Here is a 25,366-nt window from a genome sequence, read left to right on the forward strand (position 1 = left end):
TTTTATGTCCATTGATGGATGAATGCATAAAGAAGATGTGGTAGGTATATACAGTGGAGTTTTAGCAATCAAAAAGAATGAAATCTTGCCATTTGCAACTACGTGGATGGAACTAGAGGGTATTATGCTAAGCGAAATTAGTCAGAGAAAGACAAATATCATATGACTTCACTCATATGAGGACTTTTAAGACACAAAACAGATGAACACAAGGGAAGGGTAGCAAAAATAATATAAAAACAGGGAGGGGGACAAAAACATAAGAGACTCTTAAATATGGAGAACAAACAGAGGGTTACTGGAGGGGTTGTGGGAGGGGGGATGGGCTAAATGAGTAAGGGGCACTAAAGAATCTACTTCTGAAATCATTGTTGCACTATATGCTAACTAACTTGGATGTAAGTTAAAAAAATAAAATAGAATCGATTTTTAAATATAGTTTGAAGTAAGAATCCACTGAAATTTTTTCATTCCGCAAATACTTATTAAGCACCTGCTTTGTGCCAGGCATTGTGTATGGGTCTGTTTTTGGGCCTGTGTTCTGTTGACTTGGTCTGTTTATTGACGCATATGCCAGTACCCAGTGCTTAATTGTGATAGCTCTTCAGTAAGTTTTGACATCTAGTAGCACAAGTCCTCCCACTTTGTTCTTAAAAAAAAAAACAACTGACTTGCTATTTGCCCTTTATGCTTCTTTTCTTTTTTTAATATTTATTTATTTAAATGGCAGTATTCTTTTTTTAATGTTTATTTATTTTTAATGTTTTACTTATTTGAGAGAGAGGGAGAGAGAACGTGAGCAGGGGAGAGGCAGAAAGAGGGGGGCAGACAGAGGATCCAAAGCGGGCTCTGTGCTAACAGCAGAGAGCCTGATGCAGAGTTCGAACTCGTGAACTGAGACATGAGATCATGACCTGAGCTGAAGTCAGACGCTTAACCAGCTGAGTCACCCAGGAGCCCTTTGAACTTCTATATAAATTTTAGAACTCATCAAGTGCTGGGATTTTGGTTGTAATTTTATTGAATCTTTACATCATCTTTTTTGTTTTGTTTTTAAGTTTTTTATTTATTTAAGTACTGTCTACATCCTATGTGGGGTTCACACTTAAAACTTTGAGATCAAGAGTTGCATGGTCCTCTGACTGAGCCAGCCAGGCACCCGTGAATCTTTATACCATCTTAGGGAGAATTGATATTTTGAGAATATTTAGCCTTTGCATCAGTGAACATGGCATGTTTCCATTTACTTGGGTCCTTTTATTTTATTTTTTATTTTATTTTATTTACGTCTTGTCTGTTTTTTAGAGGGAGGGAGAGCACGCAAGGAGGGGCAGAGAGAGAAGGAGACAGAGAATCCCAAGCAGGCTGTGCCCTGTCAGCACAGAGCCTGAGGCGGGACTTGATCTCAGGAACTGTGAGATCATGACCTAAGTGGAAGTTGGACACTCGACTGAGCCACCCAGGCCCCCTAGATTTTTTTTTTAATGTTTACTTATTTTGGGGAGAGAGAGCTCAAGAGCACATGCACGCACAGGGGAGGGGCAGAGAGAGTCAGGGACAGGGTATCAGAAGCAGGCTCTGTGCTGTCATCAGAGAGCCCAATGCAGGCTTGAACTCACAAACTGTAAGATCATACCCAAACCAAAGTTGGATGCTTAACTGACTGAGTCACCCAGGCACCCCTAGAAATTTTTTCAAAGTAATTACAAAAATTTTGTTTTTAATGTTTATTTTTGAGAGAGAGAGAGAGAGAGAGAGAGAGAGCGCGCGCGCGAGTGCGCACAGGGGAGGAGGGGTAAAGAGGGAGACAGAGAATCCCAAGCAGGCTTTGCACTGCCAGTGCAATGCCCCATGTGGGGCTTGAATTCACAATCCATGAGATCATGACCTGAGCTAAAATCAAGAGTCTCTTGCTCAACTGACTGAGCCACCCAGGCTCCCCTCCAAGTACTTCTTTTTAATGCTATCATAAACTATCTTTTAAAATTTTTATATTTAGGTTGTTTACTGGTATAGAGAAATGTAGTGCAGTTCTTTTTTATTTAGACATATATCCAGGGTCTCTGTAGATCTCTTTCTACTACCTGTTGTTTCTGTGAGCTCTCACTCGTAGTGCTTTGTTTCCTTGCATGTTTTGTAATTTTTGACTCTGCGGTCATATTTTTTGGAACTTTGTGGCCTGGGATGAAGATAGGTTCTTAAAGCAAGATTTGCCTTTACTTTGTAAAAGAGGTAGCTTTTGAGATGGGCTTTGTCCTTGTTGAATGTAGTACATGAGGAACATGGAATCAAGGGGTGGCTTCTGTCTTAAACAATTGGGTAGTTGGAGGTGAGAATAGGAACCCTGGGAAAGGAGAGCATAGGAGAAATAAAGCAGTGGATGCAGTCAAGATTATGGAGGAGGTGTAATGAAAGGGATGGGCTGTGGATTGAAATGAAAGTCAAGAAAGGGTGTTGTTAAGAATTATAATTAGTTTCTCAACCTGAGTGGATATTGGTGTCATTAACAAGAATATTAAAAGAGAAGTCTGGAAGTTAAATATGAATGCCTCTCTATAAGTTGTTAGATCCAGTTGAATTTGAAGTGCCTCTAGGATTCACAGGTGGAGCTGGCTGGGAGGTTGTTGGAATTGTGAATCTGGAGCTCAGAACAGAAATCAAGATGGAGTGAGTCTGGGCAGGCATCTATATAGAAGGTAGAGTTAAAGCTCCATCTACAACATTGCCATGAGAGTAAAAGGCTTAATACAATAAAAACAACTTCGGGGGCTCCTGGGTGGCTCAGTCAGTTGAGCATCTGACTTCAGTCCGGGTCATGATCTCACAGTTTGTGCCTGGCATCGGGCTCTGTGCTGACAGCTCAGAGCCTGGACCTTGCTTTGGATTCTGTCTCCCTCTCTCTCTGCCCCTCCCCTGCTCATACTCTGTCTCTTTCTCTCTCAAAAATAAATAAACATAAGCAAACAAACAACTTAGTATTTGGAGCCAAGTCTTGCTTCTTTCACTATGAGTGTGGTATATAAAACAGTATCCACCTTTTAGTCTTACATTCTGCCTTGTACCGAGGATTAAACAAGCACCAAATAGTGCCTGGAGCCCGACCTCTGGGTTTCTATCCCAGTTTACCAACTGTGTAGCTTTGGGCAAATTACTTAACCTCCCTGTGAGCAGAGTGAGGATAATAATAGTATGGAGTTTAAGAGGTTGTTGTAAGGATCACAAAATCACATACAGTGCCTGGCACAGGGTAAACAATGTTATATGTGTATTGAAAATGCTTTATAAACTATAAAGATATTCATAATTGGAAGAGCAGAGGGTCATCTTCGAAGAAGACCTACCTTTAAGGGATGAGAGGAAGAAAAGAGACTTTTTAAAAAGAGGGAAAGAGGACTCAGAATGTTGGGATAATCAGGAAATGACCATGTCAAGGAAGGTTCAGTGGGGAGGATGTGATGAGAATTGTTGTGATGATGATTTATAAAAGATTTCCTATCTATTTCAGTTATTGTTAGTCACCTCTTTTTCTTAAACTCTTGGAGCCTTTTGGACCATAACTATTTAAAAAGAAATAAGAGTTTGTAAGCATTTCACAATTTACAAAGAGATTTAACTATCTCCTCCAATTCTCACACTGTTAGGTAGAAGTTGTTGCCTCTATTTAGTAAGTGAGAAAATTGAGGCTCACAAGGTAGACTTGCCCAAGTAACAGAGCTTGAGTTGCAGTTCTGTTTTTTGATACTGAATCTCCTTTGATAATCCTATATGCCTAATTAGATCGCAAGTTTCCTGAGGCATTAATCTAATCAGTAATTCCTTGCCTAGCTCAATGCTGGGTGGCTCTTCTCTTAGTGTTCAAAGTAGACTAAGTGAAGAGTGGCTTGGGTCTGGAATAACATGTCCTTTCTCCCCTCTTCCCTCTAGCGCCCTCACAAGGCCAATGCTGAGGAGATGACCAAGTACCACAGTGACGACTACATTAAATTCTTGCGCTCCATCCGCCCAGATAACATGTCTGAGTACAGCAAACAGATGCAGAGATGTAAGTCCATTCTGTTCCCTCCTTACTCTCAAGGCCCCAGTTGGATCTGCCCTTCAGTTGCAGAGGCTTACCCTGCCTTCCCTTGTATCTCCCATTCATCCCATACTTCATTTCCCCTGCCTTCCAAGGATGCCAAAGTGCAGCTCTTTTCTCCAGTCTAGCTTTCCTTGTTTCTTGATTGTAAAGAATAGTGTTTGATCTTTGTCTAGTTAGGTTCACAACAATATGCCAAGAAAACCGTAATTGTTGTGATGGAAAACGCACTGACGTAGGAGAGGGAGACAGAGATAGAAGTCCCAGCTCTGACTCCAAACTGACCAGGCTGGTCACTTCCCCTCAGATTTTTCTTTCGTAAAATGGACTGGATGTCATCCCGTACAACTGTAACTGCTCTCACTTTGTATTAATTGAGAATCGAGGGGCCACTTAGGACAGATTCTAGATGATGTAATCTTTGAGTTGAGGTGATTCTACCCCTGCTTCCTGAGACTTGAAACAGGTGTCATCTCGGAAGCTACGCTCAGTTTGTAGGAATTAATGAGGCTTATTTTAGCTATGGGAGAAAATGTGTTTAAATTTGGAAAAAACTTATATCTGACTTCTCCCTGTGTTATTTTAGAAATTATCTCTTAGCACCTAATATCTCATATAATAAAACAATGAAACAGCATTGTCCAGAAGTTTTAATTAGCTTGTAACAGTTTATTTGGAAATATCAGCAAATCTGTGGCACTTGTTACTACTGGCCACAAGGTAGTCTGATTCCCAAGACAGAAAGTTTATTTGTTATAATAGTTGTGCAGTTGTAATGATTACAGAACCACAGAGACCTTTTTTATTTTTTTATTTAAAATTTTTAAATATTTATTTATTTTTGAGAGAGAGACACACACAGAGAGCGAGTGGGGGAGGAGCAGAGAGAGAGGGAGACACAGAACCTGAAGCAGGCTCCAGGCTCTGTGCTGTCAGCAGAGTCTGATGCGGGGCTCAAACTCATGAACTGTGAATCATGACCTGAGTCAAAGTCGGACGACTTTAACCGACCGAGCCACCCAGGTGCCCCTATAGGTTTTTGTTTTTGTTTTTGTTTTTACAGAGGCCTTTTTTAAAGTATTATTACCACCCACAACTCCAGGAGCTGCTGCCCCTGTAAGTGCAGTATTTGCTCTTTGAATTGGCAGGATCTTATTTCCTTCCAAGATGAGACAAATTCCTTTCTTTGCTCTAGATGGCTTTAGAGCTTTTCATAACCTATCAAGGCCAGTGATCAGGCTCCACTGTCAGCAAAGAGGACTCTCATTAGAGAAGCAGCTTGGTATTGAGGCAAGAAAATGAGTTATTTTTTGTTTAAAAAAATTTTTTTTTTAATTTTTTTTAACATTTATTTATTTTTGAGACAGAGACAGAGCATGAACGGGGGAGGGTCAGAGAGAGAGGGAGACACAGAATCTGAAACAGGCTCCAGGCTCTGAGCTGTCAGCACAGAGCCTGATGCAGGGCTCAGACTCATGGACCATGAGATCATGACCTGAACTGAAGTCAGATGCTTAACCAACTGAGCCACCCAGGCACCCCTGTTTAAAATTTTTTTTAATGTTTATTTATTTTTGAGAGAGAGGAGAGTGCCAGTGGGAAAGGGGCAGAAAGAAAGGGAGACACAGAATCTGAAGCAGGCTCCAGGCTCCAAGCTGTCAGCACAAAGCCTGATGTGGGGCTCAAACCCATAAACCGTGAGATCATGACCTGAGCCAAAGTCGGATGCTTATTGACTGAGCCACCCAGGCACTCCAAGAGAATGAGTTTTGATGTCTTGGTTTGAATCCCTTAGCTCTACCACTTAACTGTGTGTTCTTAAGCAAGTCCTCTAGCCTCTCTGAGCCTTGTTTTCTCTTCTTTAAAAGGAAGACAATAGTGCTTATTTCATAGTGGAGGTTGTCGGGGATAGGTGAGATAGCACTGTCAATGAAGCACTGACTGTCAATGAATAGTAACTTTTGCTGTGATGACTTATTATTTTCATCATTTTCCAATCTGTCAAGGCAGACATAAAATATTACGCCCTCAGGAGTGCCCAGGTTTGGGTCTGACTTCCAGTTTGCTCCAGTTTTCCTGAAACTAGCATTCTAAGATTGTGCATTAAAAAATTAGGTCTGGGATTTTCTCTCATTGAAGATGGGTTAGGAAGGATGAGGTTCTCTATGGACTTAAGGTACCTTACTGACTTGATTTACAGGGTTATAGAAAGATGTCACTTAGTGAAGTGCTGCATAACCAGGGGTATCTTCAGAAACAATAACAGCGATGTGTGAGCTGAGCTCTTTTTTTTTTTTGTATTTACCAACACCTAAGCTAGGAAGTTATACATGTAATAAGACTAAATAAGTTAGGTTTCCTTGCTCTTGGCTAGGATGTAATAAACATTTTGTGGTCATTTTGAGACTTTGAGAACTTTGATCAGAAGTTCTGATCTAATATTTTAATTAGTTAAAATGGGAACATGATGAGCAGTGGGCTTCCTGACAGCCTGACTCAGCCTGCCCATTTGCAGTTGGTCCCCTGGCAGCCAGCCTTGGCCTGCCAGGGAGTTCGTGGCTTATTGGGCTGAGGCCTTATTAAAAATAATAATAAATAAAAGGGTGCCTGGGTGGCTTAGTTGGTTAAGCTTCTGACTCTTTTGTTTGTTTGCTTGTTTGTTTATTTGGGTGGGGGGGAGAAGGGCAGAGGGAGAGGGAGAAAGAGGACCTGAAGCAGGCTCTGTGCTGCCAGCAGAGAGCCCCATGTGGGGCTTGAACTCATGAACCACGAGATCATCACCTGAGCCAAAGTCGGACGCTTAACCAACTGAGCTACCCGGGCACCCCAAGTGTCCAACTTTTGATTTTGGCTCGGATCATGGTCTCACAGTTTTTGGGATTGAGCCCCGTGTCAGGCTCTGTACTGCCAGTGCACAGCCCGCTTGGGATTCTCTCTTTTCCTCTCTCTCTCTGTCCCTCCCCTGCTCATGTGCATGCACGCATGCTCTCTCCCTCTCTTTCAAAATAAATAAATATTTAAGAAAATTAAAAAATAACAGTGAATAAAAAATAAGATGGATTCAAACATGAATAAGTGCAATGGTTTTTTTTTTTTTTGCCAGATTATCAGAATGTGAAACGTGGTGGAAAATGATAAAAGGGAATTATGGTGGTGAAATTTGAAGACATTGTCATTGTCATCTTTTTTATAGATGTATAAACTGAATTTTCCAGGGTCTCCTAACAAGGTAGTGGTAGAATGGAGAATGGAACTTGTCTCTTCCTGATTCTATAGTATTTTTAAATATGTTGCATGTAAAATATTTCAGACACACAAAACGTATAAAAAAATAATAGAATGTACATCCATGTACCTACTACCTACCTACCTACCTACCTTCCTTCCTCCCTTTCTTTCTTTCTTTCTATTTTGTTTTAATATTTTTTTTTTTTTGAGAGAGAGACTGAGTGTGAGCTGAGGAGGTGCGGAGAGTGGGAGACACATAATCCAAAGCAGGCTCCAGGCTCTGAGATGTCAGCACAGAGCCTGACGCGGGGCTCGAATTCACGGACTGTGAGATCATGACCTGAGCTGGAGCTGGATGCTCAACTGACTGAGCCACTCAGGCACCCCGCCTTTTTTTTCTTAAGTTTATTTATTTTTGAGAGAGGGGGACAGAGCATGAGCAGGGGAAGGGCAGATAGAGAGGGAGACAGAATCTGAAGCAGGCTCCAGGCTCTGAGCTGTCAGCACAGAGCCCAATGTGGGGGGCTCAAACCCACAGACCGCAAGATCATGACCTGAGTTGAAGTCAGACACTTAACTAACTGACCCACCCACGTGCCCCTACCAACCTTTCTTTCTAGGAAACAAAACGCTGCCAATACAGTTGAACCCCCCCTGGACACCTCCCCTTGGTCACACATCCTTTCTGTCCTACTCCCCAGTCCACCCCATTACACCACCACCTCTCCTGAAACCCCTGTTAATCCCATGCATCTTTCTGCAGGGTGTTTTTTACCACCTTCTCCACCTTCCTCCGCTCTCTCATCTCTCACCCAGTATTGTTCTTTTCAGTATAATGCCACCCTAAGAATAAGAAAAGTATTTGTGATAGGAAGAGGAGAACCCATACAAGAGTCCTCCCTAGTCTTACAAATTAGTCCAGGTGAGGGTCTCCATTTCCCCCCTTTCCATTTCCAATCACACAGCTTGTTGAACTGGGAATAATGGGCTGGACACTTGAGCCACATGTTGGTTTGGGGCCTGAAGGGAAATATTTTTTTGTCATATCTAAAATAACCATTTTGTGGGGTGCCTGGCTGGCTCATTCAGTAGAGCATGCAACTCTTGATCTTGGAGTCTTGAGTTCAAGCCCCATATTGCTCTTAGAGTGTACTTAAAAAGAAATAATAATAATAAATAAAACATATCCCACATGAGAGTATAAACAAAACTCTAGAAACCTAGGCAGGCCAAACCCAATGAAAGACGAAACAACTGGAGGAGGCATTCGGTTGCCAGTGGATAAATAGCTTGGCCCCAGGGACCAAAGTTCTTATTGACACAGCCTCCCAGTGTTTACCCGGGAAGTGGGGGTGAGCGCCACCTACTACTCCTCACCCCGTTATGCAGGCCACACTTCCTCAGAGCACTTGTCTTGGCAGGGCACCCTCCCAAGCTTAGGGCAGTGCCAGAGTTGGTAACGCTCATGGTTATTGCAGACTTTGAGCTTCAGCTGTCTCTCAGAAGGTTACACAGTCCGAGCTGGGCTCTGCTACCCGCCTCATTCTAGGGCTTCTCCTTGCTCTACTTTGGGAATCCCAGTTGATAGCAGTGGATGTAGTAGGAAGGCTAGGGCAAGAGAATAAGGATCTAGCCTACCCCTGCCTCTAGTTTCCTGTGTCTCGTTGATGTCTCAGTACTTTCCTTCTCTGTGAGAGATGACTTGGAGCCCTAAGGTTCCTCTCTAGCTCCGTGACTACAGCCCTCAGGTGTGCTTCCCTTCCTGTCTTTCAGTTTGTTTGCATTACTATTTGCATGCATTTCCTCATTATGTGTTAGTTTGTACTTTTTCCCCGTTAGGCCTGAAATAACCTTACTCCAGTTGTCACTTGTAGGTGTAGTAGAAAGAGCACTACACTGTGTGGGTCAAGACACCTGGACTCTGATTCTGGTGCTGCCATTGTCTTGTTATACAACCTTGGCAGCTCACTTAATTCTTCGTATCTGTTTGTTCAAGTACTTACTTGCTATATTCTTCCCCACATAAGATTTCTGTTAATCTTCTCAACATTTAGGTGAGGTGGATATCATGATTGCTTGTTAAAGATAATAAGCCAGGGGCACCTGGGTGGCTCAGTCGGTTAAGTGTCCGACTTCGGCTCAGGTCATGATCTCGCGGTTTGTGAGTTCGAGCCCCGCATCAGGCTTTGTGCTGACAGCTCAGAGCCTGGAGCCTGTTTCGGATTCTGTGTCTCCCTCTTTCTCTGCCCCTCCCCTGCTCATGCTCTGTCTCTCTCTCTGTCTTAAAAATAAATAAAACATTAAAAAAAAAATTAAAGATAATAAGCCAAAGCTCTAAGAAGTTAAATGACTTGACCCAATCACAAAGCCAGTAAGTAGTAGAGCCTGGACTAGAACCCAAGCCTTCTGAATCCAAATTCTTTGTTTTTTCCCATGAGCTCATAAATATGTAAACAAAAAACTAAAGGAATTGTGGAAACTAACTTTTCCCTTCTGTCTTTCAAGTCAACGTTGGTGAGGACTGTCCGGTATTTGATGGCCTGTTTGAGTTCTGTCAGTTATCTACTGGTGGCTCTGTGGGTAAGGAATATACCTCCCTCCTGGAGGGCAGTGCTGGGTTGTATTAGTGAGGTCTGCCTTTTAGGCCACTATCCTAGTAGGGCTGATCTGTGACCCCATAAAATGGTCTTGTGAGTTTTTACCTTAGGTCTTTAAAATATCCTTCTGGTTCAGTCCCAGCCCAGGTTCAGTCTCTGACATGGTACTGACAGGTGTCCTTGACTGTCCTCTCCTACCCAGAGATCTTACATACTGGAATTCCCTGCAGACCTCGTGGGGTTGTTGAGATGCTGTACATAGAAGCAATTTGCAAACTGCAAAGTGCTATAAAAATGGGAAGTGTCATCATCTGTGTCTTACAAAAGAGCATGGTAATTACCTTTAGAGGTCAGAAATACTCCTCACGTATCTCCCACTTCCATTATTAACTTCTAGACTACCTCCAGGGTTACTCTAAACCCTTTTTTAACAAATATATATTTTCCTATGATCATTGTTTGGTCTCTTCTCCCCTTCCCCCTGCCTCTCAATATAACCTCAGGAAACAAAGATGTACACAGGAAAAAATTACCTACAATCATACTGTCCAAAGATAATCATTACTACCATTTTGGTGTTTGTATATGCATTCTTTTTTGTTAGTATATATCTGGATATAACATATACATCCATATTTTATAAAAAGTGTCACGTGTATATAGTTTTGTGTCTGAATTTTTTATTTAGTAAATCTTTAAGATTTCTTTGGTAGTCTATAGCATGATTTCTAGTGGCTTCAGGATTATGCCATGTTATGGACCAACGTCAGTTGATATAATTGGCCCCTCTTGGATCATTTGGCCTGTTCTGTGTCTTTATTGCTGTTAAAGTTACATGCCACAAATGCACCTGCATACACAAGTGTATATTTCTCTCACTTCTTGGGCTTGTTTGTGCTTTGAGCTTCTAGTTCCTTTAGTATCTTCATCATTTTTTGACCATGAACCATGGTAAGAAATACATTTACTCTTGCAATCCAGGTTGTACACACACACTGTCATTCTGAAGCCAGTTTCACAGAAGAGCAACTTCCTTTATTGTTATTTTATTCTAGTCTGTTTTGTTTAAAATTGTGTGTATACACACACACACACACACACACACACACACACACTAATCATGACCCACTAAATCAATTTTAAGGCCTACTGATGGGTTTCCACCTTCAGTTTGGAAAAAAGTTGCTTAGAGTAGCCAGCCAATGTCATATTTACTCCCTGTTAGAATAGGGAGGGAGGGAGAGAACAGTCCAGCGATTGAGTAGGCAGGTTCTACCTCTCACCAGGTTTCCTGGGCTTCTTGGGGAAAGGGGGAGAATGGCTTGCTAACAGTCTTGTGTTCTCTCTTTCACACCCAGCAAGTGCTGTGAAACTTAATAAGCAGCAGACGGACATCGCTGTGAATTGGGCTGGGGGCCTGCATCATGCAAAGAAGTCTGAGGCATCTGGCTTCTGTTACGTCAATGATATCGTCTTGGCCATCCTGGAACTGCTAAAGTATGCCTGCCTGGCCTTGTCTCTTGGAGGAGCACCTTAGGCCAGGTTCCCACTTCCCTCTCCCCCTGGGCTTGCCTCCCTAGTTTGCTTTTCCTAGCGGTGTGCTGGCTAGGATGTGTTCAGTGAGTGTCTCTGGCTGGCCATCCTCTCTTTGACGGGGTCCCGGTTTGATTTGAGCCCACGGCAAGATCAGGGGCAGGTGCTGCTCAGATCCTGCCTCCAGTGTCCCTGTGTGGCTGGAGTTGAGCCTGGCTGTAGAGTAGGAAGATCGGACTTGGTCGGCTTGGTCAGGCCTCTGGAGACACCCTGCCGCTCTTCCACCTTCCTTCAGCCAGTTTCCACGTCTCTGGTGCTTAGAGATACCTGAGGGAGGCAGCCAGCCCGGTAAGCTGGGACCTGGCGCCCTTGGCGCGTCCCACTCCCAGAGAGCCGCCAGACCCCTGACCCCCTTCTGATCCTAGGTATCACCAGAGGGTGCTGTATATTGACATTGATATTCACCACGGCGATGGCGTGGAAGAGGCCTTCTATACCACAGACCGGGTCATGACTGTGTCCTTTCATAAATACGGAGAGTACTTCCCGGGAACTGGGGACCTACGGGTGAGAACTCCCTTCAGGGGCCAGCCAGCTCACCCCTAGCTGCCAGCTCTAACTCTCCTATCTCATGTCACCAGAAACCACTTCCTGCCCCTTCTGCCATTCAGAATGCCATACCCCAGCCTAGGGTACCTGCCCTGGTCTTCCCTCCCTTATTCTGGAGGAAGGGAATGATGAGACACAAAGGGTTGGGAGGGATAGGGGTCTCATGACTCATTGCAAGCCCCTCCTGGCCACAGCTAAGTTACACTGCACTATTCAGATGCCCCAAACAATTTGAATTTTAGGCTAGAGACATCAGGTTCTCTCTCATGGGCTAGGAATTGAGACCCTTATGGACCATCTCAAGGGTTCTTAATCTTCCCCTTTGATCATCTGACTGAAAGCTATGGACTCTGTCACCAGGAAAGCATAAGGAATCTTTTGTATCTGATACTGAATAGTTAATTAAAGACACCTCCCCTTACTGAAGCCCATCTGTAGACCTCAGGATAAAAGTCCTTGGAAACTAACTCACTGAACTGTTGTATCTGCTTCTATTAGCATGAATATGAAACCAACCCTTTGCCGTGCACTAGCCCTCTGGTGAAAAAGTGGCACTAATTCATGTTTGCTGTGGCCAGCATAATAAATGGTCTTTCTTCTACCTTCTCTGGAGAGGAAAAGGTCATCCCAGGGTGGGTGTTAGTTCTGTGACCCAACTACCAGCAGCTCTAACCCAACCCAAAGATGGAGGTCTTGTGCTCTGGGGTAGGGTATTCCATCTCTGGCTCCATAAACAGTTCTCAGCCTGGGCGCAGGCTCAGTGGTGTGTCCAGAAACGTGAGCTAGACTTGCCAGTGAGGGGAATGGTATTAACCAAGGTGCCCCTGCTCTGTCCCTGGCCCACCTCATGGATCCCAATTGTCTCTCTTCGAATACTGCCTCTTTCCTTAGCCTCCCAGCCCCTGTCCTTGAACTTCTTCCTAGCTTCATCTTTCAGTTTACTTTAATGTCCCTCTTGATTAGGATATTGGGGCTGGCAAAGGCAAGTATTACGCTGTTAACTACCCGCTCCGAGATGGGATCGATGACGAGTCCTATGAGGCCATTTTCAAGCCGGTAAGTGGCTTATCCACCACCCGGGCTACCAATGGGATTAGTCTAAGGGATGGGTAGCAAAGTACCCCCAGCATACCTCAGGGACCTCTCGCCACTGAGAAGCTGGTTGGGAAATGAGCTGTGTTTTGACCCTGGATTGTTATGCTGTGTGGTCAGCTAGAGGAACAAAATTCATCCAAATATTTATTGATGCCTTCTGTGGGTCAGGCCCTCTGTTGGATACAAGAGTATCTAAGACATGAATCATGCCCTTAAAGACCTCACAGTCTACATCGTGGGAGGCAGGCACACACACAACAGTGTGTGGTCATCTGTTTTGCAGGATGAACAGAGGAAGGGGAGACAAACCGCTGCCTGGGTTGGGGAGAGGGTAGTCAAAGAGGATTTCACAGAGGTGGCGACATTTGAGCTGGACTTTGAAAAATGAGGAGTTGCTATGTGAAGAAGGAGGTGGAGGCCGGAGGGCAGGGATGGCATTCAGCGGGGGGGACAGTACATAGCTGTATGTAGGTCAGTATGATGGGTGGGAAGAGTGTTGAAGGACGTGGGAAATGTATATGGGGGTCTTGGATGCCAAGCTGAGGAGTTAAATCTTCACCTGCAATCCACAAGGAACCATTACTGGAGTATTAACCTAATAAGGTTAGGTAGTCAAGTGCCTACTGTAGGCCTTGCAGTAGGGGTGACAGAGAAGTCCAAGGTATGATCTTTGTCCTAGGTAACGTCATCAAAGTCTTGTGAGAATGGGAAAGGTGAAGGTGAGCACTCCCTCACAATAGGAGGCTCAAAGTCTCAAAAGACTGAAGGAGCAGGGCAGATGAAGCCAAGGGTCAGAAGAAGGGGCACTGGAGGTTGGGTAGTGAAAGAAGCGGAAGACTGAGGGGAAGGTGAGGCTGTTCTAGGTGCAGCATTACTAGAGCTAGAAGAAGCCTCTTGGAGAGCCTCCTAAATTGAAAAACTGAAATCCTAAATAGGGAAACAAGAACTCCAGACTGATACTTCCTCCTTCCACCCCGCACGAGGGAGAGTGGAAATGTAGGAATAAATACAGGAAACGGAAGAAGTACTGCAGCCCACCCTTTGCAGCCCCTAACATCACATAGCTTTTCTTGAAGCTGGTGGTGACCAGGATGTGTCCTTTTAGGTCATGTCCAAAGTAATGGAGATGTTCCAACCCAGTGCAGTTGTCTTACAGTGTGGCTCTGACTCCCTATCTGGGGATCGGTTAGGTTGCTTCAACCTGACCATCAAAGGTGAGACCAGGTAGCATAGGGATGGGTGGGCAGGGTTCTGCCAGGCGCTCCTGTAACCCAGCACCCCTTTCTCCCACCAAGGGCACGCCAAGTGTGTAGAGTTTGTGAAGAGCTTCAACCTGCCTATGCTGATGCTGGGAGGAGGCGGTTATACCATCCGTAACGTGGCCCGCTGCTGGACGTATGAAACAGCCGTGGCTCTGGACACGGAGATCCCAAATGGTAATAGCCCTGGGCCAGGTTGGGCTGGGCAGAGCCAGAGCTCATGTGTCCTAGAGTTTATAACCCCTTCCGCATTGGCCATGTGGCCTCTCCTCTTCTGATACTGGGCATTGATTCTCTTCCCTATCTTCTTGTGATTGTCAGACCATCGCTTTTTCCTGAGTCCTTTTTTGACCCTGCCGCCCCTCCTTCCCACTTCTGGTCTAGACATAATGATCAGTGGTTATTTATAGCTTTGGAATTTCTACTCTGTAGGGTAACTGGGGTAGTGAGTGAAGAGGTGCTCCCAACGAGCATTGCCTAAATTTTTCTAAACCATGAGCTTGTGCCTTCTCCTCAGTGGGGGGTGAGGTGTAGACACTGGAGAATGGCATTAAAAAGACTGAAACCCGATAAGCACTCAGGTCTCACCCTGTCTCAGAGGCATTCTTCTCAGTTTGATGGTTGGGCTGGCAGTTCCAGATAAACCTACAAATGCTTTTCTCAGGGTCCCATGGTAGCCAGGTCTTTGACTCTTATCTCCTGCCCCCAATTAGAGCTTCCATACAACGACTACTTTGAATACTTTGGACCAGATTTCAAACTTCACATCAGTCCTTCCAATATGACCAACCAGAACACCAATGAGTACCTGGAGAAGATCAAGTGAGTATATTCCCCAGACACACCCTGATTGAACATTCCAGGCTCTGGTTTGTCCCTAACCAGCGCCAGCCACCCTCTCTACCATTGGCCATAGACAGCGACTGTTTGAGAACCTGCGAATGCTGCCCCACGCACCTGGGGTCCAAATGCAGGTGATTCCTGAGGATGCCATTCCAGAGGAGAGTGGCGACGAGGACGAAGAAGACCCTGACAAGCGCATCTCGAGTAAGACCCAGACCCAGGGGCCTGTAATTTCCCACTCAGTAGGTAGCTGACTTCCCACCACTGTTCTTGGTTCCACTTTCCTCTCAAGCTACCCACTTGTTGAGAAACCCAAGTTCTGGTAGTTGGGACAGTTTAGGGAGTCTGAGTTTCCTTCCTTTCTTCTTGGTCACCCCTTCCCTTGGTGTCTCTTGGACACACAGGGAGGCACTGGGCACAGGTCCTGAGGTAAAGATAATCTCCTGCTCTCTCACCCATTATTTCCCATTGCTTCCCAGTCTGTTCCTCTGACAAACGAATCGCCTGTGAGGAAGAGTTCTCGGACTCTGATGAAGAGGGAGAAGGCGGTCGCAAGAACTCTTCCAACTTCAAAAAAGCCAAGAGAGTCAAAACTGAGGATGAAAAAGAGAAAGATCCAGAAGAGAAGAAAGGTGGGTTTGGGTTGCATCTGGACTTGGGTCTTGAGCCCCAGGCCCCAGAGGAGGATGAATCTATGTAGGGCACTGGGAGGAGGGAGCTGACTCAGGCCCTGCCTTCTGTGGGGCTGTCTCAGCTCCCAGAAGTGGCAGGGCCCACAAAAGAATGAAACTCGATTTGTCATCTCCAGTGGCTGATTGAGCCCTGCCAGGCTCCAGAGCCAGGGACATGCCTGGGCTCCCCTTGGTCAGGAGTGTGGCTCTCACATACCACCCAAGCCCTTTTCCCAGCACTTCACCCCAGTTTCCCAGGGGGCTGCCTCCGCCCACTGGGTTCAGGCTCTAGCAGGCCAGGAAACCGGTCCAACCTGTTTGTTCTCCACAGGGCTCAATGGGAGGGCCTGGGATGGGCTTTTCTCTCTTTAGTATGTCCACTAAGCTGCAGTGTTGGGGAAGGGGTTTCAGGTAAGTGAAAATTCCGTGGGTCTTTCTGGAAGGGATCCCTTCACCATCCCTACACTCTTATGTTCTAGAAGTCACAGAAGAGGAGAAAACCAAGGAGGAGAAGCAAGAAGCCAAAGGGTGAGGAAGGAGCTGTCAGCCATCTCCCTGGCATTGGAGCACCAGCCCTTTTGTCCGCTATGCCGAGGGAAGGCGCAGGGACAGCTGGTGCGGCTTACAAAGACCTCTTTCAGGGACCAGTCCATCTCTGCAGTTCTAGGCAGAGCTAGGAAGCCCCAGCTCTCAGCAGTCACCTGGGCAGCTAGGGTCCTATAGAAATCATTGTCCCCATATTTTTGCCTCAAGGCCTCTGGGGTGCATGATCTCATGCCAGTCTCTGCTCTCTCCACAGGGTCAAGGAGGAGGTCAAGTTGGCCTGAGCAGACCTCTCCAGTTGTGGCTTCCTGCCAAGTTTCCCACCTTTCTCCCACAACCGCTCAGATTTTATATTTTCTATCTCTCTGTGTATTTATATAAAAATATATTAAATATAAATATCCCCAGGGACTAGACAGGAACCAGGGCCCTGAGCCCAGGGCATGTGTTAGGAGTGAGCTTTTCTAGTGGCTGCCTTGCCACCCATCCTTTCCCACTTCTTAATTTTGAACCATAAAGGGTGCTGGGTCTGGAAAGCATATTCTTAAGAAGCCATAGGACAAAATCCTGAAATGTTAAGTGCCTGCTTAGTGGCTTTGGAAAGGTGTCCTTACTGGGCATTCTAGGAGTGGCTAGATCTTGAGGGACCCCCTGTCAGGCTCCTTAAGGTAATATCAGCCATTTTTAGATTGGTTCTGTTATCATACCTTCCCACTGGCCCCCTGTGAGCCAAGAAACTCACACTGCCTGCCCTCTATCCTCGCCCAGTTCTGCAGGTGGAGATTGGTAGTCTAGTTTCCTTTTTGAGATACTATTTTAATTTTTGTGAGAATCTTTGTAATAAAATGGTACATTTCTACATCCTCCTGAGCTTGTCTCCTAGCAGTATCCCTGGGTTGATTTCAACTCCACTTCCCTGTCCTTCTGGTGTCCATGAGAATCTGGGCAACCCTCCTGAACAACAAGACAGCCCCACAATCTTACCCCTCACCTAATCCCTCCCTCAAGGGTTGAGGTTAACCAGTCTTCTCACCCTACTCCCAGAAGACCACTCATTAAAAAGCACTACTAAAGGGACGACATTTATTCCTTTTCCAAATGTTACAGTAAAACCAGGTGGAAGAGAATGGTTTTAGCAGTTAGAAAAAAAAAAAAAAAGTACAAATCTGGGGTTTGGCCATTAAAAGTTATTTACAACAATGGGAGGGGGAAAAAAAAGACAACAAGAAGTTGTTTCACATTACAGACCTCCCCCCCACCCCAAAGCCTAATACTTGCTTACCAAGTCAAAAAAGAGACACAGTCGATTCACAAGCTGGAGGTTTGAACTTGAGTAAGACATTTATAAAAACCTAGACAGGGGCAGTGTCCTCCCCAGCCCAGGTGCCACTAGGCACAGCACAAGAGACTAAAAACTCAACAGGGGTGGGGGGGAGGAGGAAGGCTGGACACTCAGGGTTTGGGAGTGTAGGCACCCCACATCTGGCTCAGGGATTTGGGGAATAGAGTAAACAAAACCTACTTGGAAAAGAATTGGGGAAGAAAACCAGCAATTGCCTTCTGCAGGGGTGGGGACAGGAGAGGTAGGGCCAGGGGCAGGAGCATTTCACATCACTAACCTAACTTGGGAAACTGCAAGGGACCATCTTCAACTGGCCTTAAGAGGAAGGCCAAATGGACGATGGGAGAATCCACAGGAGGGAAAAGGAGAGGGAACGTGGCGGGGAGGGGGCAACAGCCCCTTCCTTTCTGGGCACAGGAAGGCAGCCAGGGCACCAGGTCCAGGCAGTGACCTCACAAGGACAGCACAGTTTTTGCAGCTTAGAGATCACCCACCTGCCCCCACCCAGCTACTCATTCTGCTCGCTGGCGGGTGTAGGGCCACTCTCCGGCCCCGAGGGAGTGGATGGCTCTGCAGCCTGGGGCCCTGCCTCTTCTGTGTCTCCTCCCTTGGAGGCAGCACTAGCCTCTGCCCCCTTGGCCTGGGGCTCCTGGCTCTCGGGGGTGGCAACAGCCTTCCCTTCCTGGGCTGTGCCTTCCTCGCTGCAGGCACCGATCTCCCCCTGCTCCTGCTCTTCCTCTGTAGGTGAGGAGGCAGAAGAATCACCCCCACCCTCCTTCCGATTTCTCTTGAAGGACAGACCACTCAATTTGAAAGGCTTCTTGAAAGAGAATTTCTTCTTCTTCTTGGGGGTCTCCTTGGCGGGGGCATCCCCCTTGACCTCAGCGCCCTGGCTAGGGGGTGCTGGCTCGATGGCATCGCCAGTGGCCCCTGCTGCCTCCTCTGTTCCGTTCACGGGGGGCGATTCCCCTTCACCCTTGGGGGATAAGTCTCCATTGCTTTTCACGTGGCCATTCTCCTGCAGGGCAGAGGAGACAGCAATGAGGGCCGGGGCTCTACCCCACCTCCCCCAGCCCGCCCCTGACCCCTTCCAGGCAATGGGACCCCGACTATTCTGCAACCCGGGAGGTTGGCTGTAGCTTCACCCCCACCGGGATCCCGTCAAACATCTCCCTCCTGCCCTCACGAGCGAGCGGGGGCCGAGCGCGCAGAGGCCGCGGCCGGCAGGAGGCGCTGGGGTCCCGTGGCCCCCCACCCACCTCCCCCGGGGCGCGCTCTCCATTCGGCGCAGACCCGCTCGAGGCCGCCGATCCCCGGCGGGCGGGCGAGCGAGCCCAGCAAGCCGACAACGGGCGGGAAGCCGCCCCAGGGCGCTCTTCTCCGCACCTGGACGGCCCATTTTCCCAGCCTCCTGCTTTGTGTAAACGGCCCCCCACCCACCCTAGGCTCTCCCATCTCGATTCCCACCCACCCCCCCCCCCACCGCCGCCAAAAAGAAGGCCGTGAGCCACCGAGATCGGGTCTAAGGGTGGAGTGCCCTCCCCCCCGGGCGCCCGCCCCGCGGCCCCTGGGCGCCCCCTTGGCGCGGCCCGGCAGCGCCTTTGTTCCTCGCGCGGCACTCGGGGCGGCCGGGGGGCAGCGCCGGGGGCCGGGGCCGCGAACAAAGAAGGCAGCGGGGCCGGGCCGGCGCCCCCTCCCCGCCCCTCCCCTCGCTTCGCCCGCGGGGGCTGCGGCGCCGAGAACAAAGGGACCGGGCGGGGGAGGGGGCGCCGCGTGTCCCGGGCCGGACAAAGCGCGCGGCCCCGGCCCAGGGCCCCAAAGGGGGCGAAGTGAGGGAGGAGGGGGCCGGGTCGGGCCGTTCCGAGTGCACCCACCTGTCCGTTGGCCTTAGCAGGGGAAGAGCCTGCTGCCTCCTCGGCGGTCACGTCGCCCCGGGGAGCCTTGGAGCTCTGGCTGCCCATGATGGGGGGGGGGGGGTCTGCTGGGGGGCGCCCGGAGCCGCCCCGGGCTCGCGCCGCAGGGGATAGTTCAGCCGGGTCGGCCTGGCCGGCGGAGGGGTGGGGCTCGCGCCTGAGGGGGAGGGGTATCGGGGGGGAAACCGAGCTGCACCCCCCTCTCCGCGCCCGACCCGCTAGCTGCGCCCGCCGCCGCTCAGCTCCGCGCCAGAATGCCGCCCGCCGCCCGCCGAGCTGCCTTATATATGCGCCCCAGCTCGGGGCGGGGCCGGACATTTAAATAAGCGCCCAATCGAGGAGCAGAGGCGGGCTCAGGTCCCGGGCCCCACTTGCGCAGTGGGCGACGCCGGCGGTCTGGTACCCCCAGCCTACTCGCCTACCAGGGCAGGTGGGGTCCAGCGTGGGTAGGGGAGAGGCGGGTCTTTCGGCGAGCTGGGCGGGGGGGGGGCTCCTAGAGGAAAGGGAGAGCAATCCTGTCACCACCCACCCGTCCGAGTGGACGCCTCGGCAACTGGAGTGGTCCCAACACCTTGGTCCTGCACTGACAGCCCCTGTCAGTCTCCCCCTAGAACTCTTCGAAGGGCTCACATGCCCAGACTCGTTAGAGGTTTGGTCCTGAGTTATGCTCCGGAGAATGTGGTCATAGAAGCCGCAGGGCCCGGCGCTGGGATCTGCGCCCCCTCAGGCCCGGAGACCCGTCAGAGGTCCCACCCACGTCCCTGCCTGCCGGTCCCGGTCAGCCTGGGGGGTCTGGCCCGCCGCGGAGTCCCTCTGGTCAAGACTGGTAAGATGCGTCCCTCAACTCCCCCCCCCCCTTCCCTTCGCAGCCAGTCACACACGAAGCCCCCACAAACTCACCCTTGGTCTCTCCTGCCCCCAGCCTGGACCCATTACAAAGTTCCGATTAGGGTGGTCCTGCGACCTTGAAGGGCATCTCCATCCCCACCTGAAAGCTGGAGAGTCTGAGGCTCAGAGACATTGGCATAACCTGTCTGACCTGTCAGATGCTCTCCCCCCACCTCTGCTCCCCCGTATTAGGGAGCCTCCCGGAGCAGGCAGAGGAACCCCAGGAATTTAACAAACACTGCAGTGGAGGGGTGGCACATCAGCAAGGCTCCTGGGACAGCCCCTTGAGGACAGCCCCAAGACTGCCCAGCCTGGCCCCCTACCCAGCCGGAGAGTGAGGGAGCCTGGAGAGAGAGGCGGGGTGCAGGGGGTGGAGACCCTCCAGCTCTAGTCCCCTGCCACTTCCCCTTCCCCTGGTATGGACAGGTCTGTGGGAACCCCCGAGTCCTGACTGGCCCCGGATGTGTGTGTCCGGTTGCCTGCCCTCAGCCCCCAGGAGGAAAGGGATGGGGGCTGGAGGAAGCAAAGTGTTGCAAAAGCAAGGCTGTGCCCTGGACAGCTCAGCACGTCCCTCCCTCCCTCCTACTGGTATGGCCTCCTGGGAGGCCTGAGGCTGTGAGGTGTGGAGACACCGCAGGGCCTGAGAAATCAGGAACTCCCCACAGATCTGACCACAAAGGGGCGGAGGAGGGCTGAGGTGACATGACACTCAGCACTCACTCCCCTAGACCCCCCCGCCCCCCCCCCCCACTCTGAGGCCACAGAATACTCTCAACTGCTTCAACACCCCTCCTCATTTTCCAGACGGGGACACCCAGGTTCAGAAAGAGAAAGTGATGCGCCCAAGGACACACAGCAGATACCGGTAACTGAGGGTGAGAAAGGATTTGGAAAGACCCACTAAAATGAGGTGGGGGCTGTACGGAAACCCCTGGAGAAGTCGTCCATTCAAATCTGGGACTGCCTGGCCGAAGTGGGAGGTCAGAAGGAACCAGCCTTGGGCTGGGAGGGGCATCCTGCCCCGCTGAAGTTCACTGACAGAACAGTGCCTTCTCCACCCACTGCCACTAAGGAATGGACTCCGTGACCTGCGTCTCTGTCTCGACCACAATAGGGAACCCACAATGCTGCCAGGCGCTGCCCGCACCGGCTGGCAGGGCTCAGATGGAGGGTGTGCGAGTCCTGGAGGGGTTGGGGTCAGGGGTGAAGAGCAGATCCCAAAGCTCCCGATTTCCGGGGCGCTGCGCTGAGGGGCTGAGAGGCAAACCCAGGAGGAGAGAGCAAAGGGCTCTCTGAAGGACCCTGAGTTCCCAGAGCCCCAGAGGGAGCCAGGCCCACAGGGAGCTCTGCCTCTCCTCCAAGACATTGCTGGAGTCCGAGGAAGGGTCGTCCGGGAGCCCAATCCCTCAGTAAATCCAGGTCCCCGCAGGGTCTGGCTTCTGGAAGAGGGAAGAAGCTTAGGATGCTGTGGGAGTGAGCGGGGGGCGGTGTGCGGAGCCCCCACGGCCTCCTCCGTCCACACTGTGGCTCCTTCCTCCCCAGCTGCTGCCAGCCCAGACAATGCGCCCATTGTTCTGTGTCTCCAGGGGCCTGTGTGCAACTGTGTGTGTCTGTTTCTCTCTGTGTGTGACTGTGTATTGCTCTGTATCTGTGTGTGAGAGACTTTGTGACTGTGTGTGTGTGTGACCAGGTGTGCACGTTTGTGGTTGTGTGAGCCTGCATCTTTGTTGGGCCGTGGGTATTTAGAGGGAGAGAGAGACTTGGTGACTCTTGGCGACTCTGAGACTTTCTGGGTGTGTGCCCGTCTGTCCAGATTGCGCGTTGGTGACTGAGTCTGACTGAGATTGGGTGTACACCTATGAGGGTGTGCGGCCGTGTGAGAGAACGTGAGTGTGGATGAAAAAGTAGCTGTTGGCGTTTCTGTGCCTGTCCCCGTGGGTGGCTGTGTGTGCCTCCGTTTGATCGCTGAGGCCGTGGTGGTCAGAGCCTTCGAGGTATGGGCTTTTGCCAGCACAGAGGCAGGGAGAGGAGCAGTGGGAAGGACAGGGGGACTCTGGAATGGACGGGGGAAAGGCAGCTGTAGAGACTAGAACCCCATATGTGAAAACACATCCCTCATCCGTCCCAGCTGTCCAGTGAGGCCTCAGCCCCCTGCCCTGGCCTGAGATGCTCCTAGCCTCCCTGGATGGAAGGGAATGAGTTTCCTTGGCAGGGAGCCTGGGACCTCAGGAGAGCCACGGGGTGGGGCTGAAGGGTGGGAGGAGGGCAGAAGAGAACACGGCCCTATAAAGGAGGATTGGGTACACTTGAGGTCTCCGCGGGGACCCTGTGGTGGGGATCCGGTGAGATGCCAGGTGAGGGGTGAGTGGGCAATAGCTAGTCGGAGGTGGGGGATGGGCCTTCCTAGCATGGGCGGGGGGAGGGGGGGCAGCACTTGCACAGGCCTGGAGGGGGGAAGAGACATCAGAGAATGGCTACGTCCCAGTGGAGACCTCAGCAAGGGTGACTTGATACGGCCCGGTTCCCAGCGCCAGTCACCCCGTCTCCTTCTGGGGGGACGTCAGCTGGACCCACAGACCGTAGTTTTGCCCCAGATCAGCCTCCTCCTGCTCTGGAACCTCCTTAGGCCTCAGTTTGCCAGTCTGTACAGTGACAGGTTGGACTCCATGATTCATACTCACAAACACTAGAGTTCCTCCACCAGCTGTGAGTCACGCCGAGCCCTTGCCCTCAGGGGTTTCCCGTCCAGGGGAAGAGGCAGGCAGTGCCTTAAAGGGAGAAAAAGAGCCAGACCGGGGTCAGCTAAGGAGGCTGGAGGCTTCACGAAGGAGGGGCATGTGCACGGGCCAGGGATGGAGGTAGAGTTTGGAACAGAACAAAATGGGAACAGCAAACGGTTTGTGTGAAGGTGTGGATGGAGCGACAGGCCTAGTCTGGAGCAAGGTTTGGAGACAGGATCCCTAGGACTCAGGGGCTGGCCGGCTGCAGGGCTGGGGTAGGGAGAAGGGAGGGATAATGTTGTCGCCTGCATTTCTGATGTGGGTGACAGCTGGCAAAGTGGATCTGTTGACTGAGACAGGAAAACGGAGGGAAAGAGAACTTGGGCTGGGGGGGCGGGGCTTGCTGAATTGAGCTTTGTTGAGTCTCAGGTGCCCAGGGAACATTCAGGGGCACATCCAGGAGGCAGCACATAGACATGCTATCGGATCATGTTTCCTGAGCCAAAGGCCAGGGCCCAAAGTCTGGCGAGTGACCTTTCAGGGACAACGGACAGAGAAGGTTTTAAGTCAGAACTGACCCCAGGAAATCTGGGCCTCTGGATGCTGTGAGATGAAGGTAAACAGAGCCAAGCAGCGCATGAGATCACCCAGGAAGTGCCCAGGCAGCGAGGAGCACTGTCGTTGGAGGGGCAGGTGATGGGGTGGGGCCCTGGGAAGGAGACTGGGAAGGAGCCAACAGAGAGGGAGAGGAAACACCCCCGAGGACAGAATCCTGGAGATCCTTGAAAAGGCAGGAATGACCACCACCAATAATACTCATAGCTGCTAGCATTGCTTACACCCCTGTTGTACGCCAAGCCCCGTGCCAACTGCTTTCCATACCTTAGCTCATGACCTGGTGAGATGTGTACCCTCATTGTTCCTGTTTACAGAGGAGGAAACCCAGGGAGGCGGGGTGTTTATGGGAGCAGCAGAGGAGGAGGTCAGAACCAGCAGAAAGTGGCTCTCAGGATCTCAGAGGAGCATGGCAGTGCTAGGTTCAGCCAGAGGCATTCATAAAAGCTTCTGATGCTTCGGGTTTGTGAGGCACAATTAGGATGTCAGCAGGGAGAGGCAAGGCAGCCACAGGCTCAGCACCCCAGGGACTCGACTCCCCAGCATCCTGGGTACCCTGGGATCTGGTTCGGTTGTCAGCGGGACCCAGGTCTGCAGCCTCCCTGCCAATCACGAGCCTTGAACCTGAGTCTGGATACTGAGGCACCTCAGGGGCGCTTCCCTAGGACCCACCATCCCACCGGTCACCAAATCACAGGGACCTGGATTCCAAAGATTCAACATTTTAGGCCGCTCAGCCCTTTTATTCCTTCCTTCCCCTCCCTCTTGCCTTGGTCTCTGTGAACGTGCGTGCGCGTGTGTGCGCGAGCACACACGTGCATGTGTGTGCATGCGTGCGTGCGTGTGTGGGACTGGGGTGGGGTGGTTGTGTAACATGGCCAGGGCCCAGTCACTATCAGAGCTGTCTCTCCGGGGCTCAATTTCCCCAATAGCCATGCGGCGTGTCATCGGCTCACCTGCCTATCTCCCCCAGGCTTGATGAGGTCACCAGAAATTCAACCCGGTTGCTCTGAACTGCCCTAGCCTCTCCCTTCCCCCTTCCCTCCCCTCTTCCCAACTTTCAGTTTCTTTTCAGATCCTGGGTGCCACTGGGGAAGAGGCAGCCAAACCAGTGGAGTGTGGGTTGCTTACAACTTTCCAATCAAAATTCCCCACTCAGGGGAAGTCCTTTCAAAGGGAAACTGAAAGCCTGTCCTAGTCCAGTCCCCAGTGCCACCCCTTCCTCTCCACACTGCTCAGACCCCTCACTTCTCCCATCCAACCTCTTCCTCCAAATGATCTGGACCCACCCTGCAGCTTTGTGACCCCAGACGAGTCCCTCCCCTCCCCAGGCCTCCCAGTGCACACTCTGTAAAATGAGGACCCTGGGTGTCACTTCAGGCTGTGGCCAGGGTTCAGCGAGGTGTTTTTGTGTTGAGGCAGTTGCAGTGATGAA

At 50.1% G+C, this 25,366-nt stretch overlaps 2 protein-coding genes and 1 long non-coding RNA gene across 6 annotated transcripts in view; 1 reads left to right on the top strand and 2 right to left on the bottom strand.

Moving 5' to 3' along the window:
* The window catches only part of HDAC1 (histone deacetylase 1), a 31,430-nt gene extending 14,107 nt beyond the window's left edge, over positions 1–17,323 (top strand). For 2 of the 4 annotated variants that reach the window (XM_019836592.3, XM_023258409.1), the window contains exons 3-13: positions 3,925–4,042; positions 9,809–9,883; positions 11,259–11,397; positions 11,859–12,000; positions 13,006–13,098; positions 14,243–14,351; positions 14,433–14,573; positions 15,110–15,218; positions 15,313–15,443; positions 15,719–15,871; positions 16,710–17,323. In XM_019836592.3, coding sequence (XP_019692151.1) covers positions 3,925–4,042; positions 9,809–9,883; positions 11,259–11,397; positions 11,859–12,000; positions 13,006–13,098; positions 14,243–14,351; positions 14,433–14,573; positions 15,110–15,218; positions 15,313–15,443; positions 15,719–15,871; positions 16,710–16,834 — 1,335 coding nt within the window. In that variant the 3' untranslated portion in view covers positions 16,835–17,323. Of the gene's footprint in view, positions 1–3,924; positions 4,043–9,808; positions 9,884–11,258; positions 11,398–11,858; positions 12,001–13,005; positions 13,099–14,242; positions 14,352–14,432; positions 14,574–15,109; positions 15,219–15,312; positions 15,444–15,718; positions 15,872–16,389; positions 16,526–16,709 lie in introns of all 4 variants that reach the window. The other 2 variants (XM_003989815.4, XR_002160658.2) reach the window with 2 other exon arrangements.
* A 199-nt stretch (positions 17,324–17,522) lies between these two features.
* On the bottom strand, positions 17,523–19,921 carry MARCKSL1 (MARCKS like 1). The gene is made up of 2 exons (XM_023258411.2): positions 19,670–19,921; positions 17,523–18,813 (listed from the first exon to the last, which is right to left on the bottom strand). The coding sequence occupies exons 1-2, from the start codon at positions 19,754–19,756 to the stop codon at positions 18,304–18,306; spliced, it is 597 nt and encodes a 198-aa protein (XP_023114179.2). The 5' UTR covers positions 19,757–19,921; the 3' UTR covers positions 17,523–18,303.
* Positions 19,922–20,607: 686 nt separating this feature from the next.
* On the bottom strand, positions 20,608–25,161 carry LOC123379552. Its single transcript, XR_006584131.1, has 3 exons — positions 24,888–25,161; positions 23,278–23,364; positions 20,608–20,703 (listed from the first exon to the last, which is right to left on the bottom strand). It is a non-coding gene; the product is annotated as an uncharacterized LOC123379552 (long non-coding RNA).
* Positions 25,162–25,366: the final 205 nt, after the last annotated feature.

This window comes from Felis catus, chromosome C1, assembly GCF_018350175.1.
Source record: "Felis catus isolate Fca126 chromosome C1, F.catus_Fca126_mat1.0, whole genome shotgun sequence".
NCBI lineage: Eukaryota > Metazoa > Chordata > Mammalia > Carnivora > Felidae > Felis > Felis catus.

Excerpts from the sequence above, each read along its gene's own strand:
- MARCKSL1 (XM_023258411.2), bottom strand. The coding sequence starts at position 19,756 with ATGGGCAGCCAGAGCTCCAAGGCTCCCCGGGGCGACGTGACCGCCGAG. Across the intron at positions 18,814-19,669 it reads CTGCTAAGGCCAACGGACAG|GAGAATGGCCACGTGAAAAG; the intron begins GTGGGTGCACTC and ends TCTGCCCTGCAG.